The sequence below is a fragment of the Taudactylus pleione genome, unplaced genomic scaffold, assembly GCF_031769625.1.
Source record: "Taudactylus pleione unplaced genomic scaffold, aTauple2 ptg000012l, whole genome shotgun sequence".
Taxonomy (NCBI): Eukaryota; Metazoa; Chordata; class Amphibia; order Anura; family Myobatrachidae; genus Taudactylus; species Taudactylus pleione.
In genome coordinates, this window is record NW_028284415.1 from 5,345,171 (window position 1) to 5,363,536 (window position 18,366).

The 18,366-nt window shown below is 43.7% G+C and overlaps 1 protein-coding gene across 1 annotated transcript in view; it reads left to right on the forward strand.

The window, feature by feature from the left end:
- ATAD5 (ATPase family AAA domain containing 5) overlaps positions 1-18,366 on the forward strand; it is an 84,281-nt gene that overhangs the window by 44,175 nt on the left and 21,740 nt on the right. Inside the window, exons 9-14 of the mRNA XM_088468565.1 lie at positions 855-1,008; positions 6,714-7,028; positions 7,233-7,329; positions 7,479-7,558; positions 7,651-7,790; positions 7,875-8,025. Of these exons, the coding sequence (XP_088324691.1) occupies positions 855-1,008; positions 6,714-7,028; positions 7,233-7,329; positions 7,479-7,558; positions 7,651-7,790; positions 7,875-8,025 (937 nt within the window). The remainder of the gene's footprint in view (positions 1-854; positions 1,009-6,713; positions 7,029-7,232; positions 7,330-7,478; positions 7,559-7,650; positions 7,791-7,874; positions 8,026-18,366) is intronic.

Here is an 18,366-nt window from a genome sequence, read left to right on the forward strand (position 1 = left end):
CTCATCAATGGTTTACATCTTGTGGTGAATCCTATATATTCTCACTTGTGAAATCTTCTCTTGATTGTTGACACCTACCTCCTGGAGAGTGTTCTTGATTTGGCCAACTGTTTGTGAAGGTTTTTCTTCACCAGGGAAATAATTCTTCTGTCATCCACCACAGTTGTTTTCCATGGTCTTCAGGGTCTTTTGGTGTTGCTGAGCTCTCCGGTGCGTTCTTTCTTTTTAAGAATGTTCCAAACAGTTGATTTGGCCACACCTAATGTTTTTGCTATCTCTCTGATGGGTTTGTTTTTGATTTTTCAGCCTAATGATGGCTTGCTTCACTGATAGTGACAGCTCTTTGGATCTCATATTGAGAGTCGACAGCAACTGATTCCAAATGCAAATGTCACACCTAGAATCAACTCCAGACCTTTTACCTGCTTAATTGATAATGAAATAATGAGGGAATAGCCCACACCTGTCCATGAAATAGCTTTTGAGTTGATAGTCCCATTACTTTTGGACCCTTAAAAAGTGGGAGGCACATATACAAACCGTTGTAATTCCTACACCGTTCACCTGATTTGGATGTAATTACCCTAAACTTAAATCTGAAAGTCTGCAGTTAAAGCACATCTTGTTTGTTTCATTTCAAAGCCATTGTGGTGGTGAATAGAGGCCAAAATATGAAAATTCTGTCAATGTCCCAATATTTATGCACCTGACTATGTATGTGTGTGTGTGTGTGTATATGTATATATATATATATATATATATATATATATATATATATATATATATATAATATATTAAAAAATGCTGTTATCCTTTAACAAAAACATCTTCCATATAATTTCTGTTTTTTTTAGGTGACTAAGAGATCAGAGTTTTCTATAGTTATTCGAGACTTTCTTTTAGAAGAGATTCGGTCGCATAATCCACCTTTTCCAGTGAAAAGAGTTTTTAAGCAATTCCTCAAAAAACAGAGCGATTATCTTGCACTTCAAAGCACAAATAAACCAGGTTTGTGGTCTTGTTCCTTCTACAGCTTGGTTTATATGGTAATGTAATGCGTTGTCTAATGTCCTTGAAGGGCCCACTTTTATTCCCTCTTGGTTTTTACCTTTCCTAAAATTATCAATTGGGGCACACTGTTACCATAAAGATTTAGAACTTCCATTAGGATTTAGGTATTTTAAACTGTTCAAGCTCCTCCTCCATTTGTTTTGCGTGCCTTCAGTAGAGTACTTATTTGCTGGGGTGTTTTTTTTTTTGTTTTGTTTTTTTTCTTTATATCTCGCTACTACAGAAGTCATTGTAAGTTGTCAGCTAACCACCTCCTGCATCCCACTTCCAATGTGGGTCTATTCTCTGGGGAAGATCCCTTCACTACCCTTGGAAGTTGAGATTAGAGGCTCTTTCACTGACACCTCACCAGCTACTGCGGCTCCCAGTGTGGTAGCCAGGTAACTTACTCCTACTCTTCCTAGAAACGTTCCTGAGGTAGATAAAGTAAGTAGAACCGTCCCCTCTACCTCCTTCTGACGTTTCAGAGTGTGACTTCAGTCATGAGGGTTATTCCACATCAACTGATCCCATTTTTATTTTTTTACTTTGTTTCTCAATTTTTATTGCATGTATACTAATGGAACTTAAAAGCTGACTACAAATTTTGAATCTTACAATTTTAACTCATGATTCACAAGACTGAGGTACAGCATTCTGGCACTTCCCAAACTAGTGGAAAGGAAGAGTAATGTTGTTGCCAATAGCAACCAATTTTTTTTCCCCCTCATTTTAACTCGTATCTGATGGGTTGTTGTGTCAACACCTCCACTTTTCCCAATCACTGAATTGTCAATGCACGCAAGGCTAAGTCCCTACCAACACCAGAGCCCTGGGACATTCTGCTTTTACATTTGTCAGAACAATTCCAATTCACTCTGTAGATTTACATATTGCTGAAATCCATTTTATTTTTTTAATTTTTAAAGAAATAAATCTCAATTTACAAAATAATGCACAAATATTGCTGCCTCCAAGCAAAAAAGACAAGATTAAGAAGGTAGAAAAAAAAACATAGGTACACACTCTTAGAATACCGTTAATACTGCTAAAACAAATATAATAAACTCTACAAGTTTCTTGGAGTATATAAATAAGGTTTCTTAGTACATTTCTGGCCAAAAATGCATGCCCACCTACTGTATCACGGTGAACCTGATTAGGTGGGTCCCTAACATCCCTAATACTGACACATTATATCAATTTACCTAGGGCTTATCTATATTAGTGCCTATTTCAAAGTGTAGTTTGAAATGCCAAGGACCTATATTAATTAAAAACACCTAAGGGCAGGTGAGAGGGGTGCTAGTCAGACAGAAGGTGAGAATTAAACCTGAATAGAAGTTTCACTTAGCCATCCTCTGTTACTGGGTACACACTAGGTCTGACTTATTAATAAATGTATACACACTTACCAATAATCTGCCCGATGTGACTGGCTTGACAATTCAGCTGGGGCAGGCATTTAAATTGCATGCCCAGTTGAGCTGTCGAACACGGCCGGGTCCCCGCAGCATGCATACGGGTGATCGCTGGGTCGCCCATACATACCAACAGATGACCGATATATCGACCATCTGCTGTGCTGCTCAGCAGATCGGATATGTGTGAGAACGATGTCGTTCGGACATATCCACTGTACACACCCGGCGATGCACTATAGATATATATATATATATATATATATATATATATATCACCCGTTCAAAGGAACAAGCAATATATCTTTTAGGCATTAGTTTTTCATTTTTAAGTAATAAAGTTGGAGGAAGAGTTTCCTTTTTTATGTCTGTCATTTCTGTCCTCTGGGGCTTGTTTCAACTGGTAACGAACTTACTGGTAGCCAATAAGGTTTCATAAAGTTTGAGTCTTTTATGTAAATAAAAAAAAAAAATAAAAGTGCCCAAAGTCCTGTCTGAGCCTTTATAATCAAGGTCCCAGTGTCCCTAGATGGATTCAGAGAGAAGTATATTCCTCTTTCTCATTCATACGTTAAATCCTTTTTTCTGAATCCATTAGGGGAAACCAAGCGCCAAAACTTTTTGTCCTGGTTTGGTATTTCTCTTTAGGTTTCTTTAGGCCGAATCCAAATAGCCCAGGGCTATTCAATTACAGCCCGTGGCAGCCACTTAACGTGGTTTTCTGTTCACCTCCTTTTGGGACTCGAACAGGTCTGCGTTAAATAGGGCTTTTTTCCCTTATTGCGGCAGCTGTGAACACGTTAACCCATAGCTCTGGATACATCATGGAATCTATGGGTTAACGCAGCAGATTTACCGCGCAGGGAAAAGGGCTAAACTAACGAGGCTAAATGAATCCGGGCCTTTGTGTCCTGTGGGACTAGATTGGAAAAATAAGTTTCATGGAGAATGGGGATATAGAAGGGGGGGGGAGGAGCTCAATTTTTAAAGTGCCAGAGTCCAGATGGAGGCATTATTCCACTAGTGCTGCCACCCCGCCCCCCCCCCCCTTCTCCCAATGAAGTCAAGGATAATATTTTAACTGGAGTATACAAATCCCTTTTTTTTTTTTTTCAGGATCCAAAGGGCTCCAGAGGGGAGACAATGGCGTGTAGGTGGGACCTGGAGGACCGGACACCAACAGCAAAGCTGTTCTATCCCAGGATACTCCGGTCCTTCCCCCAATACCCAGCCCACAGCCTGAGGGCACCTCAGTTTCGTTGGTGTCCAGCAGGTGCTGGATCAACATTTTTAACCGCGCTGCTGCTTTACGCAGCCCAAACTTATTTTTATGATTTTATATTTATTTCTAGTATTTTTTTTTTTTTACTATTGAGCAGCAGGTCGAGACAGTCCCTTGGACGTCTGCACTGCTGCTCCATCACCCCTCCGTGGCACCATGACCCCAGCCCTCGGCTAAGTACTCCCGGCGGGGCTATGATGGGGACTAGCTAGCAGGCTCCCCAGACTGCAGCACGGAATTCAGGGGACAGGTAAGGCGGATCCTCGCTTGCGGGGTTTCACGTCTTTGGGCAGTCTTGCCTCCGGTTTCAGGAGACAGACCGGAGGCGCTGATGTGGACACTGGTGCGCCCATGACTCCACTAGACCACCGGGGCATATATAATACAGAGGCATATTTTACAGGCCAGGGGACCCGGTGGTTAACTTCTGCAAGGGGAATAAGGCGCTCTCCCTGCAGCCCCTCCCCCAGCTTAAAGCGCCATTCCACTGCGGCCTTGCTGTGCCCTGAGCTGCTACTCCCTCACCCTCCGCCCCCTCAGAGACGCACGGCAGCCATTTTCGACAAGCAGATATCCGGGTACGCTGGACCCAGTCTCCCTGTATACCTCTCCCAAGGGCCAGGTTATACAGAGCTATATTTTTCCAGCCACTGTGGTCTGTGTAGTTGATTTAGTGCCCATTGCAAATAAATGCAGTGTTTTTCTTCGTTTGTATGTGACTTGTGCTAGCGCTGTTCTTTACTTTCTATACTGTCAAGCTTATACCTTTTCCTTTATTCTACTATACCCTGGCATACTCTGGTATTAGGGAGTTCATTGTTCCTCACATCTTCCATAGATTTTGGGAGGGCTATCGCATGCTATATAGCGCGGTTGCTCACCACACTGTGCCGTTGCTCACTGCACTGTCAGTTTGTATATTTTATTATCCCAGTGACTATGCTGGCAGAGGAAAGAAGAACAAGCAGGCTGATGCTGCTGCTCCTACTCTGGTGTCTTGTAAGTCCTACTCAGCGGGCTTAGTTTCACAGGTCCTCATTCAGGATGGTCTTTGTACTAATTTCTGTGCCACACCTCGGTCCCTCAGCCCCGGTGTCTCCTCCTCAGGATCCATCTTGGGCTCCCTTTTCACCTAGCAGTCCCTACGGTAGCTCTCCCATGGGTAGGTGCACTTTCTACATCAGTACAGAGTTTGGTGAAAACCTCTACAGTTTTTAGCAAATGATGCAAAAAAAGAAGCCGTATCCTAGTAAACCTGGTAAGCGTGCTGTGTTATCTTCCCAGTCATCTGCTTCTGATGTATCCTCTGGGGAGGCAGAAGATGCAGACCTTTCTCACTCTGACTCCTTATTAGGAGACGAGGAGCCACCTTCTAAATTAAATATACCTGCATTGGTGAGAGCTGTAAAGTCTATTCTACAAATAGAAGGGGAACCCGCTCCTAAGACTAAACAGCCACTGTTTTTAATTGACAAAAGGTAGTTTTACCAGAGTTTCCTCACTCTGACCAGCTATCTGATCACATGAGTGAGGCATGGAATATGCCCAGTAAAAGGTTTCAGGTGCCAAACTGTTTAAGTTCCTTTTACCCTCTCCCCGCTACTCTTTGCACTAAATGTGAAGTTCCACCAGCAATGGATTCTCATGTAACTTGTCTGGTCAAGAATGCTATCTTACCCATACATACTGCAACCTCCTTCAAGGAATTTACAGGTAGAAGGATAGATGCTTGTCATAAATCTATATACAATCTTACAGGAGCTATTATTCGTCCTGCTAGGGCTACGTCCTGGGTGGCAAAAGCCATTGATATTTGGGCAGATTACCTAGAAGAGACATTTCTCCCTGATGCTTCGAGTGAACAGCTGTCCTACATATCTCACATTAGAGATGCAGCCTCCTACATAGGTGAAGCAGCTATGGATACGGCTCTTCCAGCCTCCAGGATATCTGCCACTTCAGTAGTGGCCCGCCGTATTGTCTGGCTCCATTCCTGGAAAGCAGATTGACTCTAGGAAGGCTCTGGAATCTCTGCCTTTTTCTGGAGATATCCTGTTTGGCCCGGAAATGGATAAAATTGAGACTACCTTGGCAGCTTCCAAGACAGCGTTCCTGCCCTCTGCATATAATGCAAAGTCTCAGATGTCATCCTTTCGCCCTCAAGGGAAAACCAAAGGTCAGTCCTCTCCAAGGCATCAGGCATCAGCTAAGGCCTCCAAGGCAAGGGATAAACAGACCTGGGCTACTAGACGTCCACCAACCAAATCTGAGGACAAACCTGACGGGGCGGGCCTCTTCCTGGGGGCTCCCAGGGTGGGAGGCCGAATTCTTCAATTAGCCCAGTTTTGGCATCAAACCATGTCAGATGCCTTGGTAAGGGAAGTGATCTCCCATGGATACGCCCGCTCATTCTTGAGGAGACACACACCCCCCCCCCCCCTGTCTGCTCATTCTACTCGCTCTGTGGGTCCCTAGTGGGCAGCCCGTCGTGGCACCCCTGCTGAACAGCCCTGCAAGGCGGCCACGTGGTCTGTCCACACCTTTCTTAGGTTTTATGCCTTTGATACATTTGGCACTCAGGATTGAGTGGCGCAGGGTTCTTCTATCAGCTCAGGAGCATTCCCGCCCTTGAACAACTGCTTTGGAACACTTGTTTCAGTCTGTGTGGGAGTGTGATTCCTCAGTGTACCAGTCTTCCTTCTCTTCTATCCTGCCTTGGGCTTGTTAAAAAAAACTGAGTTGCCCTCCGGTTGTGGGTGGGGTATAGGGGGAAAGACCGGAGCATCCTGGGATTGAAAAGCTTTGCTGTTGGTGTCTGGTCCTCTAGGTCCCACCTACTCCCCATTGTCTCCCCTGTGGGACCCTATGGATTTTGAAGAAAGAGAGTTAACAAGGTTAAGTTTTACCATAACTCTCCTATTTTGTAAATTATTAATAGTTTATTTTTATTTGTTTTCCAGTACAAATGCTTGAGAAATGCCTAAGACAGACAGGCCGGAGTAAAGAAACCAATGACTCTTCTGTTGAAGATGCTGGCAACCGGACAAAGCGTAAAAAGAGGGACTTTCCTGGCACAGAGAGTAAAAGAAGAAAACCTGCCAAGGATACAGGAGACTTTCATGAAGACCATGATTTGCAGCCACAGTGTGGAGATGGAGAGTGTGCTCCGCCAACACGTACAACCAGGGGGCACCTTTCTAGAGCATCTCAGAGGAAGGCTAATGCTGCTGCTGAGCCTGATGTTGTTGTTGAAGAGAAGATGGCAGTTACTGAAAGTAATTGTTTTCTTAGTTATTGAAATTAATGTTACTGTTACCTATTTCTGTGTATCCCTGTTTAGATCTCAATCTATGAATTCCATCTACTTTGTGGAGAGCCACCTCCCTGAATTGTCTCTGATAAAGCAAATGGCAGCTAAAGGTTTTTTTATAAAAAAAAGTTTTATAAATGCGATTTTTTTATTTTATTTTATTCATTAGATACGATTTGGGAGGATGTTCTGTGGACAGAAAAATACCAACCTCAGCGTTCTGATGACTTGATAGGAAATTCTGCTGCAGTCAGACGGTTACACAGGTACCTTATCAATTCCCCATCTTTTGTGTGAAATGGGGATGTTTTTAGCTATGCTCACTGACACCTGGATGAATCTGTGATGCTGGCATTGCCATAGTTTGTCTGTGTTGCTAATATGAATATGGTTGGGTTTTTTTTTTTCTTTCTAGCTGGCTGAGGGATTGGAAAATCAGGGCGGAAAAGGAGGAGAGAAGAAATCAAATGCAAAGCACAGGGAAAGATGAGAATGGTAATAATGGGTGACCTCATTCGAACTATAGATACACTTCAGAATTGTGACTCATTGGCAGCACTGTTTTACGCTGTTATTTTTTTTGTCAGATACTTGGAACCTTGGTGACTTCCATGACAGTGAGGATAGTGATGAAGATTCTCTGTGTAACACTGTGCTCATCACTGGGCCTCCTGGGGTGGGGAAGACGGCAGCTGTCTATGCCTGTGCGCAGGAGTTGGGCTTCAAGGTTTGTCTCTTCTGATGTGTCCTTAAGACCCAGGACAGTTTTCTGTATGTGTTATACTAAAACCTTACCGCCTCCTTTTTCCAGGTGTTTGAAGTAAACGCATCTTGTCAGCGTAGTGGGCGACAAATCCTTGCTCAACTTAAAGAAGCCACACAGTCTCACCAGGTGGATCAACAGGGAGTCAACACACACAAGCCTTGTTTCTTTGCCAGCCACAGCACTGGCAAATCTCCTAGTGAGTATATATGTATATTGCATGTAAAGTATGTGCTGTATATGTAAATTAGAATATCTTTGTCATTCAATTGTTAGCAATTGCGACACTGGGTATAGAGGGAGGTAAGCACTTAGATTGAATTGTGCACATATTTGAAAAATGTCTGTGTATTCTCACCCATGAGGCAATCTTAGGCGTATGGCATTTCTGAACCAGCTTCGTAAGGCAGTTTCCATGTTTTCCATTCTTTCATTTGTTTTTTTGTGCTTGCTGCTGCATTGATGGTCTCAGGTTGGTCTGCAGTTAAGACAGTGGGCAGAGTGGAAGCGGTCACGAACGCCTCAAGTACTCCCTTTCCCTGATCTCATCAAGGCGGTTACCTGGAGGTGAAATCCAGTCACTGCGGAGAGAGAGTGACCTGGAATCATCTAGTATTGATGTTGAGACTGTTCTCTGGATGCTCTCTGGGCTTTCTCTCTCCTTGAAAGCAGATGAGATATTGGTTGCCTATAAGTGGTTGGGTACGGGATGCCGGCGCTCGGGATCTTGGCAGTCAGAATCCCGACGCCGACATCCTGACAAGGTTAGTATAGCTACACCTGTCGGTCTGTAGTCTAACCCACCTCCTGTCCTTAACACCCCCCCCTACCTAAACCTAACCTCCCTGCACCCTAAGCCTCTCTCCCCCCACCCTAACCCTCCCCCCCTTAGTGCCTAACCTCAAACGCTAACCATCCCTCCTAATCCCGCTACTTACTTTCGAGATGCCGGCGCCAGAATCCAAGCAGTCTGTTATTAAGAGGCTCAAGTATGGCTATCCTTAAAACCTGGACTGTTAGTGTACCTTGAGGACCGTGGTTCGGAACCCCTGCTATAGAAGTTCCATCTAGGGACAGAGAGGTATATATGCCCATTGGTCCAATGGACAGCCGCCATCTCTCTATTGATGTGACCTTAAGGGGATTGTGCGTATTCTTTCCAGTTAGCATCTCCTTCTTGCCAGGCTTTACCTCAGTAAATCTCTCTGCACTCATGCTTTCTGTGTCAGCCTGGGCAAACTCACTGGCCCTAGGCATCAGAGCTTACTCTGCTTTCAAAATCTGTACATGTCTAATAAAAACATCCTAATGAGAACGTTACATATCAGTCTGATTCTCTCAGTAGACTTGCAAGCTCCTAATTTGTACTCCGGCCTAATCCTATGAGGACTCAGAACATTTGTATTCCTCTGAGAAGAAAGGCGAATAGCTGGGAGATTTTGCCTTGAATGATTCCTCTTTGATGCAGATCAATCAAGGCAGAATATTGGTAACTATTAGCTTTGTGACTGTCAATGAACATACAGGATAAACTTAATGCTATGAATGCATGCTTATTATTTTTATGCCTTTTTTTGTAACTCCATTCCAATGAATTTTATTCCCTGCCACTTCTCAAAGTTTTCTTGCAAACAGGATTCTCGTTCTAAAGAGTTCATCCGTTCTATTGTGTGAAGATTCTGGGAAAAAATTATCTTCATTTTTTTAAGCAGTCCAATATACATGCTTTCACTCGGCGATGTTCCATATTAAGATTTTCACTGAATTGAACTAGGTTGTCTACTGCCTGTCTGGCCAGGTCATCTGTCCCCCTTAGGCACATCAGTCTCTCTGCTTATGATGGTTCTCTACAGTAAGTCTGTGACTGGATGATTGTAACAATAGATGCAAGTCATCGGAGTTGTAACTCTGCAGTGTTGCATACACGGACTTTGGTCCTGGAACAAAACAAAACTTCCTTTAGACAATTTCAGCAATATTAATTCCAAGAGTTTAAAGCGCCCCCCCCTACAGTGTGGGGTAAGATACTCCAAATTTGGGCATTGATGCAATGCATAAACCATAGGAAAAAAATCCAGATAAGACTACAAATTTAATTTGATGTGAACAATAAGTTAGTGCTTATGCCAATTGCCAGGATGTAGCGTTTGAGTAGACAACAGGAGTGAAATTATCAGTCACTAGGCAGGGCAATATAACTACCAGACGCAGGGCGTATAACGTGCACAATAGCTTGGAGAAATCCAGCATACTACTAACTAGTAGTGAGATTTTATGAGAACCTTATGAGAGGACTATGAATTGTTATGAAAGCTAAAACCTGGTGAGGACAATACCTATGATGATGACACCAAGGGATATATGTTGTGTTCTATTTATTTCAAGCCTCATTACTTCTAACAGCATATAATCTACTTTTCCAGAACCGTAAAAATCTAGGTTCTAAAAACTGGTTTTCATAGTAACATCTGTACTTGAAAATTCCGATTTTTTTTTTTTTTTTTTATTAAAATTTTTGACTCAAACACATAAAATGTTTAGGAATAATGTTTTATCTTAACAAGACATACCATTTTTAAAAATAGATAACCTTGCACATTAGTTGAGTGGGACTCCTCCTTGTTGATCCCAGGTTTGGGGAGGTCTGAGCTTAAGAAACCTAGCTATTCTAATGTTTTCTGCAGTATAGGATACTTTTGTCTGTAAGTGCCAAGGTGGACAAGATCATGTTTAGTGCCTTTTCCCATATACAGGCTCTAATATTTCTGCAGTGAAGGCTGATATTTGATGACCAGAAAAGCCATTAAGGCATGGGGTATACATGCATCCATCAATAACGTGTGTCTCACAATTAATAAATGGAGGTGGTAATAGCTACCCATGTATCCTAAAAAACAAAAACAAATTCAGTATAAACGAACGGTATAGCCTGTAACAAATAAAAACAAAATTGCAAAACTAAGGAAAATAATGATCTGCAGACTGCATGTTGTGATACTTTAACAAATATTTTTTGAAGATATTAAGAATGTGGTTCCCAAACTCTGTCCTTAAGGCATTGTAACAGTCCAAATTTTAAGGATCTCCATGGTTGAGAACAGATGGTTTAATCAAAATAAATGAGGTAATAAATAAAGAACCTCTGCTCAAGCATGGATATGCTAAAAACCTGGACAGTTAGGGTGTTTTGAGGACTAAGTTTGGGAACCACGGTTTCATGAAAAAAAAAGTTATGGTAGACTTACCTTTGTTAACTCTTTCTTAAAGGTCCATAGGGCCCACAGGGAGGCCATGGGGAAATGTGATTGGAGTGATCCAGGCACCAAACAGTTAAGCTTTCAGCTCCACATATACCCCTTCCAAGGCCCACATGCATTCAGTTTTGTAAACAAGCCCAAGGCAGGAGAAGGAAGAACAATGTAAACCAGAAACACACTTGCACAAGATGAGGGAATCCGTGACCGAAAGCAGCCAGGTGTGTCAGGGTGGGTGCCCTGTGGACCCTATGGACCTCGCAGAAAGAGTTAAAGGTGTCTACCATAACTCTAATTTTCTTCAGGGTCCATAGGGATCCACAGGGATACCATGGGGATGTCCTAAAGCAGTTCCCCTAGGATGGGGGAAGCTCCTGAACAGAAAGGAGAACCCGCCGCCCAAAGGAGGCATCCTGAGAGGCAAAAGTGTCAAAAGGCTTAGAACCTAAGAAAAGTGTGGACAGAAGACCACATGGCTGCCTTTCACAATCGTTCAGCAGAGGCACCACGACGAAACCAAACGCCCACGATGGTCCCACAGGCCAGGTAGAATGGTGCTGTCGCTGTGTTTAGAACAGGAGATCAGCCTGCGTTTAAACCTGGGAGATAGTCCTACGCAACCATTGAGCCAGAGTTTATTAGCTGGGCAGCCTAGTTTGTGAAAACCATGTAGCATAAAAAGAGCATCTGATTTTCTAAAAGCGTATACGATCCACATAGATACAGAGCACGAACCACATCCAGGGAGGCTTCACGTACAGTAAGTTGGAACCACAATCTCTTCATTGACATGAAAACGGGACACTACCTTAGGAAGATAACCCTCCCGTGTACGTAGAACGACTCCATCTTGGTGAAAAATCAAACGGGGAGCAACAAGAGAGCGCTGCCAAATCAGAGACTGCGTGCAGAAGATATAGCGAGGAGAAAGTGTCTTCGCTGTCAACCACTTCAAATCCACGGAGTCCAGAGGTTCAAATGGAGGAGCTTGTAACCTCTTGAGAACTAAAGATAAATCCCACGGTGCCACCGGTGGGACAAAGGGTGGCTGCACTCGGAGAACACCCTGAAAAGAAAATTCTAACATCCGGCAGAGAAGCAACCTTTCGCTGGACCCAAACTGATCGTGCAGAAACCTCTAGCCCAGAAAGATCTAACCCAGCCTGGAGAAAAGCAAGTACCTGGGAAACCCTAAAAACCTTAGGGTCATAATTTCCGTGAGAACACCATTGACCAAAACAATGCCAAACTCGGTAATAGATGCGTGCAGAGAGCTCTTGCTCCCTGAGCATCGTTTGAATCACAGCTGGAGAAACCTTTTGGCTCTTAAGATGGAAGACTCAAGAGCCACACCTTCATAGACAGACTAGGTAGGTCCGGATGCAGGCATTGACCCTGCGCTAACAGATCCGGCCATAGAGGAAGAGGATACAGAATGTCTATGGATAGATTCCGTATGTCAGTGAACCAATGGTGCCTGGGCCAAGCAGGAGCTACCAGTATTACTGTGCCGCCTTCCTGCTTGAACTTCCTGAGGACCCTTGGGAGGAGGGAAATTGGAAGAAAGAGATACGGCAGCTTGAAGTCCCACTTCACTGCCAGCGCGTCCACGAAGGCTGCTGAGGGGTCTCTGGTCCTGGACCTTGGAAGCTTGTGGTTGTGACATGAGGCCATGAGGTCCATGTCTTTATAGGCCCAATTTGTTTACCAGAAGTTGAAAAAACCCCAGATGGAGAGTCCACTCTCTGGCTTGTATGTCCTGACGACTTAGGAAGAGATAGCTGGAAGATTACGTTCTGCCCAGATCAGAATGTTTCACTTCCTTCATGGCTGCATGACTTTGCGTGCCTCCCTGATGATTGAGATAAGCTACTGTTGTCGGACTGGATCTGGATCGGCCTGCCTTGACGTAGGTCCTGTGCCAGGATGAGCGCTTTGTATACTGCGCACAGCTCCAGGATGTTTATGGGCAGGTGACTTTCCTGATTTGTCCATCTTCCCTGAAAAGGTATGATGACCTGTCACCACCCCCATCCGCAAAGATTGGCATCTGTGGTGATGAGCACCCAATTTGGAATCCAAAATGGGCGACCCTTGTCCAGATGAGCCTTTTGTAGTCGCCACAAGAGAGACGTACCTCCGAAGTGAGAGAGATCCTTTGGGACCGTTTTAGATTATACTGCCCGTTCCACCGGGAGAGAATCAATTGTTGCAGAGGAATTGAGCATATTCCACCATGTCGAAAGGTGGACACCATTGACCCCAGGACCTGCATCGCCAATCGAATGGATACCCTTCGCTTGCGTAGCAATTTGGATACTCGCAATATTAGGGCCACAATCTTGTCCTCTGGCAGAAATACCCTTTGTGTCTGAGAATCCAGAAGTGCCCCCAGATGTACCATCTGCTGTATTGGAGAAAGAGGATTTCTTCCAATTGATGATACAGCCGTGCTTCTGTAGACAGGCAATGGACAGTTGGAGACTGTGCCGATATCAGAAGGTCGTCCAGGTATGGGAGTATTCCGAGGAATGGGATTGAAATGTTTAGCCGCCGGTTCAAATACAGACGGCGTCTGCCCTAAGGAAGGAAATGCAGACAGCGACATATAAGTATTCTAACTCTCCCCCTAGCCTATGCCTCCCCGGGGGGTGCCTAGACCTAATTCCCCCCGGGGTGCCCTAAACCTAACCCTCCCTACACACACACACACACGCGTCCTGGATTCCGGCATCGGGATTATGATAGGCGACTATCTCGCGGCCGCCGGTCACATAACTACATACCGCATTCGGCTTCCATGACGCCTGAGGAAGGACATCATAGCCACTATTATTTTGGTGAAGACCCGAGGTGCCGTTGATAGACCAAAGGGCAGTGCCTGAAATTGGTAATGCTGTTGTTCCAGGACAGCAAACCATTGTTGGTGGGATGGCGTAATAGGCACATGCAGATATGCATCCTGAATTTCCAGTGAAGCCATAAAATCTCCAGGTTCAACTGCCAAAATAATTGACCGAATAGTTAGCATACGGAACTTGGGAACTTGTTAAGGGTTTTCAGATTTAGAATAGGGCGATGAGACCCATTTGGTTTCCTAAACAAAAATAGATTGGAATAATAACCCCTTCCTTGTTGACCCACAGGAACCAGCAGGGAGCAAATGGACCACAGGAACCAGCAGGGAGCAAATGGCCTCCTGGAGGGCCGTGGCCTTGATAGTCTGATGGGGGAGTTATGCAAAAACATTTCTGGGGAGGATGCCTCCTGAGAGTGAGGGCATACCCCTTAGAGACCACTTCTCGGACCCAGGCGCCTGTTGTTGCTTGATGCCAGTGGCCCGCAAATTGAAGAAGTCGGCCTCCCACCTTGGGATCCCCAAGGAGGAGGCACGCCCCATCAGGCAGAGGGTTTGTCGTCCGGTTTAGAGGCTGGACATCTGACCGGCCAGGACCTCTTAGCTTGCTGCTCGGAGGTCCTGCGAGAACTAGATGGTCTGGAGGAAGACTGTCCTTTAGCTCTTCACTGAGGGTGAAAAGAAGACTGCCTAGACTTTAATGTAGCTGTTGATGGCAGACCTGCACATTTTTTTTAAGCTGCCAGAGTAGCTACTATTTTAGCCAATTCTGCTCCAAAAAGTATGTTTCCATAACAAGGTAAGAATTCCAGAGCCTTTTTGGATCCTGCAGCTTCTCCCAAATAGGAGGCCACGTCTCATGTTTGGGAGATATGACAGCTGTTCTCTGGTAGCATTTGGTAGAGTATCCTTTAATGCCCCCGTCCATTCTTCAACAGCCTTGGATACCCAAGCCGCAGCCATAGATGGCCAAGTAACAGCTCCAGACAATGAAAACACTGATTTAAGACATGTTTTAAGTTTTCTATCTGTAGGATCTTCAAGGGACGATGCTGATGGTATAGGCAATGTAGCACTCCACAGTAGGAGGGACGTCCCACTTAGTACATTCAGTAGGTGGAAAAGGATACAAAGATGCTAATCTTTTTGTAACATGGAACCATTTATCCGGGTTACTCCATGCTGCTTCCATAAGTTCAGTGAGCTGCTCAAACTGGAAATTCAGCTTTTACCACCGTCTGGTGTTTAAACACTGGAGCCCTAGGTCTAGGAGCTGGCTCATCATCCTGTATATTTAGGATTGATTTGACCGACCTCACCAAAGAAGGGATATCCACTGTAAAAGAATGGTCCTCCTCTCCTGAGAGAGAACCTGGTGCATCATCTGATTCCTCCAATGATGCGTCTGAATCTACATGCTGAGCAGATTGATAAAATATTGTCCGCATAGGTGCTTTAGTGACTACTGGTCTGTTCGCTTGCAACATTTGTTGAAACTCAGCAGCTGACTGAGCCATACTCTTACTTGAGTGGGCATACAAAATGCTGAAAGCTTAACTGTTGTGGTTTGAGTGATCCAGGTACCAATTTCCCCATGGTATCCTTGTGGATCCCTATAGACCCTGAGGAAGAAAATTCTAACTTCAATCATTTAGGAAGTAATGAATATTTTTTGTTAAGTAATTGAGGGGAGATTATACGAATAATCCACATTATTACTATATGAAATTATGGTGGAGAAATATTTTTTAGTGTTCTCAAATTAGTCTGTGTTGGTGATAGTGAAGTCGTAGTGTGGGACTATTTAAAAGGTTTATATTTCAGTGAAGACTTGCGTTTTTAAAGGCGACCTATAGTATTCACCAGTGTACCCAAGGTTTACAATTCTTTGTTTACTCATTGCATACTTAAAAACTCCTTTACCGTTGTTTTGTCACGATTGTGTAGTAACTGAGCCATTTGCTGAAGCACACCCTAATGACTACTGGGAATAGTCCAGAGAGAGTTCAAACTTGAATCTAATTGTGTGGCAGCAGGAACACCCCTTAAACCGTTTCTAGCTACAGTTTGGTTTTGGATTCTGACATAGCACATCACATGAAGCTATTCACTCCGAAGACCAAAGTCCGAATTATTGACTCTTCTCTCACATACAGGAAGCATCCAAATACATAGCTGATGCAAGCCTCTGTCTTTCTTCCTCCACCACTCAGGGACATAGGGATCACTCTGGGTATAACCTGGAGAGGAGAGTTTGGGCACTAAATAATCATAAATTCCCATCTGTCCAGGCTCCCTCTCCTTTATACCCTCCCTCCGGCAGTCAGTTTAAGTTTGGTGTCAGCAGGAGTGGGCACCTTTTTTTTTGGGTAGGGAAGCTACTTTTTAGTGGTCTTCCATTACTTTTAATTTCTTTTACTTTTTTCTTTTACCGAGCAAGCGGTGCAGGGTGTCCTATAGGATGCTATCACCGCTGCTCCACCAACCCCAGCACCGTCGGCTGCAGCATTGGTGACTGGGTCAATTTCTTCGACCGCGATCTCCACAGGACCTGGAGCCGCCCTTCCGCAGCCAGATGCTGGGAGAAGTCGGGCTCCCTGCTGGCAGAGACCACCTACAGAGCTTCCCCCATCCTTGGGCGCGCTTCCTCTGCAGACAGCACTTCCCAAGCTTAATCCTCCCCTCTCTCCACCTCCTCTGAGAAGCTGAGCGGGCATTTTCTATATTGCCTGCCTCAGTACAGCTCAGGGAGAGACTCTTGTGCTCCTGTCTCCTCATATAACTTGCCCCTAGCAGCCAGGTTATATCCATAACTCCTTTCTGCTTGTATAGCTTGTTTGATGAGCACTATTTGCCCACTTATTCAGAGCATTGAGTGGTCTGTGTGCATGTGAGTATTATTGAACTTTCTTCCTGTGTCTGTGTGCTCTGTTAATACCAGTCACCTGGAGGACACCCTGGTCAATTTAGATTAATACTCTGATTTCAAACTTATTGTATATTATTGTATTAGACGCTCTTGGTGTTTCCCCTGACGACACACCACTGTAAAGGCCTTTGTGTGTGGGGATTTCTTGGATCACTTATGTCTTCCAAGAATGAGGATCCTAAGGAGGTGGGTGCTCCAGTGCTGCTCATTTGTAAAAAATTAAGTGTTCTGGAGTGGTGTATCCTATTATGAATATTTTTTCTCAACAGTGGAGCGCTTAATTCTGTATGTGTGTTTTTGAATACATTTACGCTGCTTTATTTGTTGAACCACCCTCGTGTATGTGTGTGTATGTATGTGTGTATATATATATATATATATATATATATATATATATATAATGTGGCCCGGCATTCTGCTGACCCAAATATGGGTATATATACCTTGCTCCAGGTGCCCTCTGAAGGTGGAGATCACTCCCGTCTATATCCGGTCGCAGCACCCGAAAATCGGAAGTGACATCATCCGGATGATGGTTTTTTGGGTGCTGCGACCGGAAGTGAGTGGCCTGAGGCCGGGGGGGAGTCATCTGCATTCATCACTTAAGGTATTTAAGCTTATGGTTGTAGTGTATTATCATTGTGTGTGTTCCTGAAGACGGGATCACGTTGCCCCGAAACGTCGAAATAAAAACACCTTTTTTTCATTCATAAGAAGTCTCCTGAGTGCCGCTGACTTTCCTGCCACGTATATATATATATATATATATATATATATATATATATATATATATATATATATATACATATGTATATATATATATATATATATATACACACACACAGTGCAAAATACTCACAGCGCTTCACTTTTTCCAGTTTTTTTATTACATTTTCAAAAATCTCGACTTCAAACACGTGGTCATTATAGAGTATTGTGTGTAGAATTTTGAGGACAATAATGAATTTATTCCATTTTGGAATAACTGTAACATAACAATGTGGAAAAAGTGAAGCGCTGTGAATACTTTCCGGATGCACTGTATGTATGGTGTATATATGTATGTAATATATATATATATATATATATATATATATATATATATATATATATATATCTCTCTCTCTCTCTCTCTCTCTCTCTCTCTCTCTCTCTCTCTCTCTCTCTCTCTCTCTCTCTCTCTCTCTATATATATCTATATCTATCTCTGTCTATAATATGTACACACACACAATACTGTGCAAAAGTTTTAGGGAGGTGTGGAAAAAATGCTGCAAAGTAAGAATGCATAGAAAGAACAATAAAAGCAAACCAGCACACCATCCAAATAGCAAAAAATTCTAAACATTTTTTTTAAAGACACATGATGCCATCATGCTCTATTTAGTTTCGACATAATACTTATCCGAGTTATAGAACTTCCAAGCATAATGATGGATATTATAATTCGCCCCGCTGAAAGAGGCCATCTTAAAACGATTGGATTATATAAATGAGGTT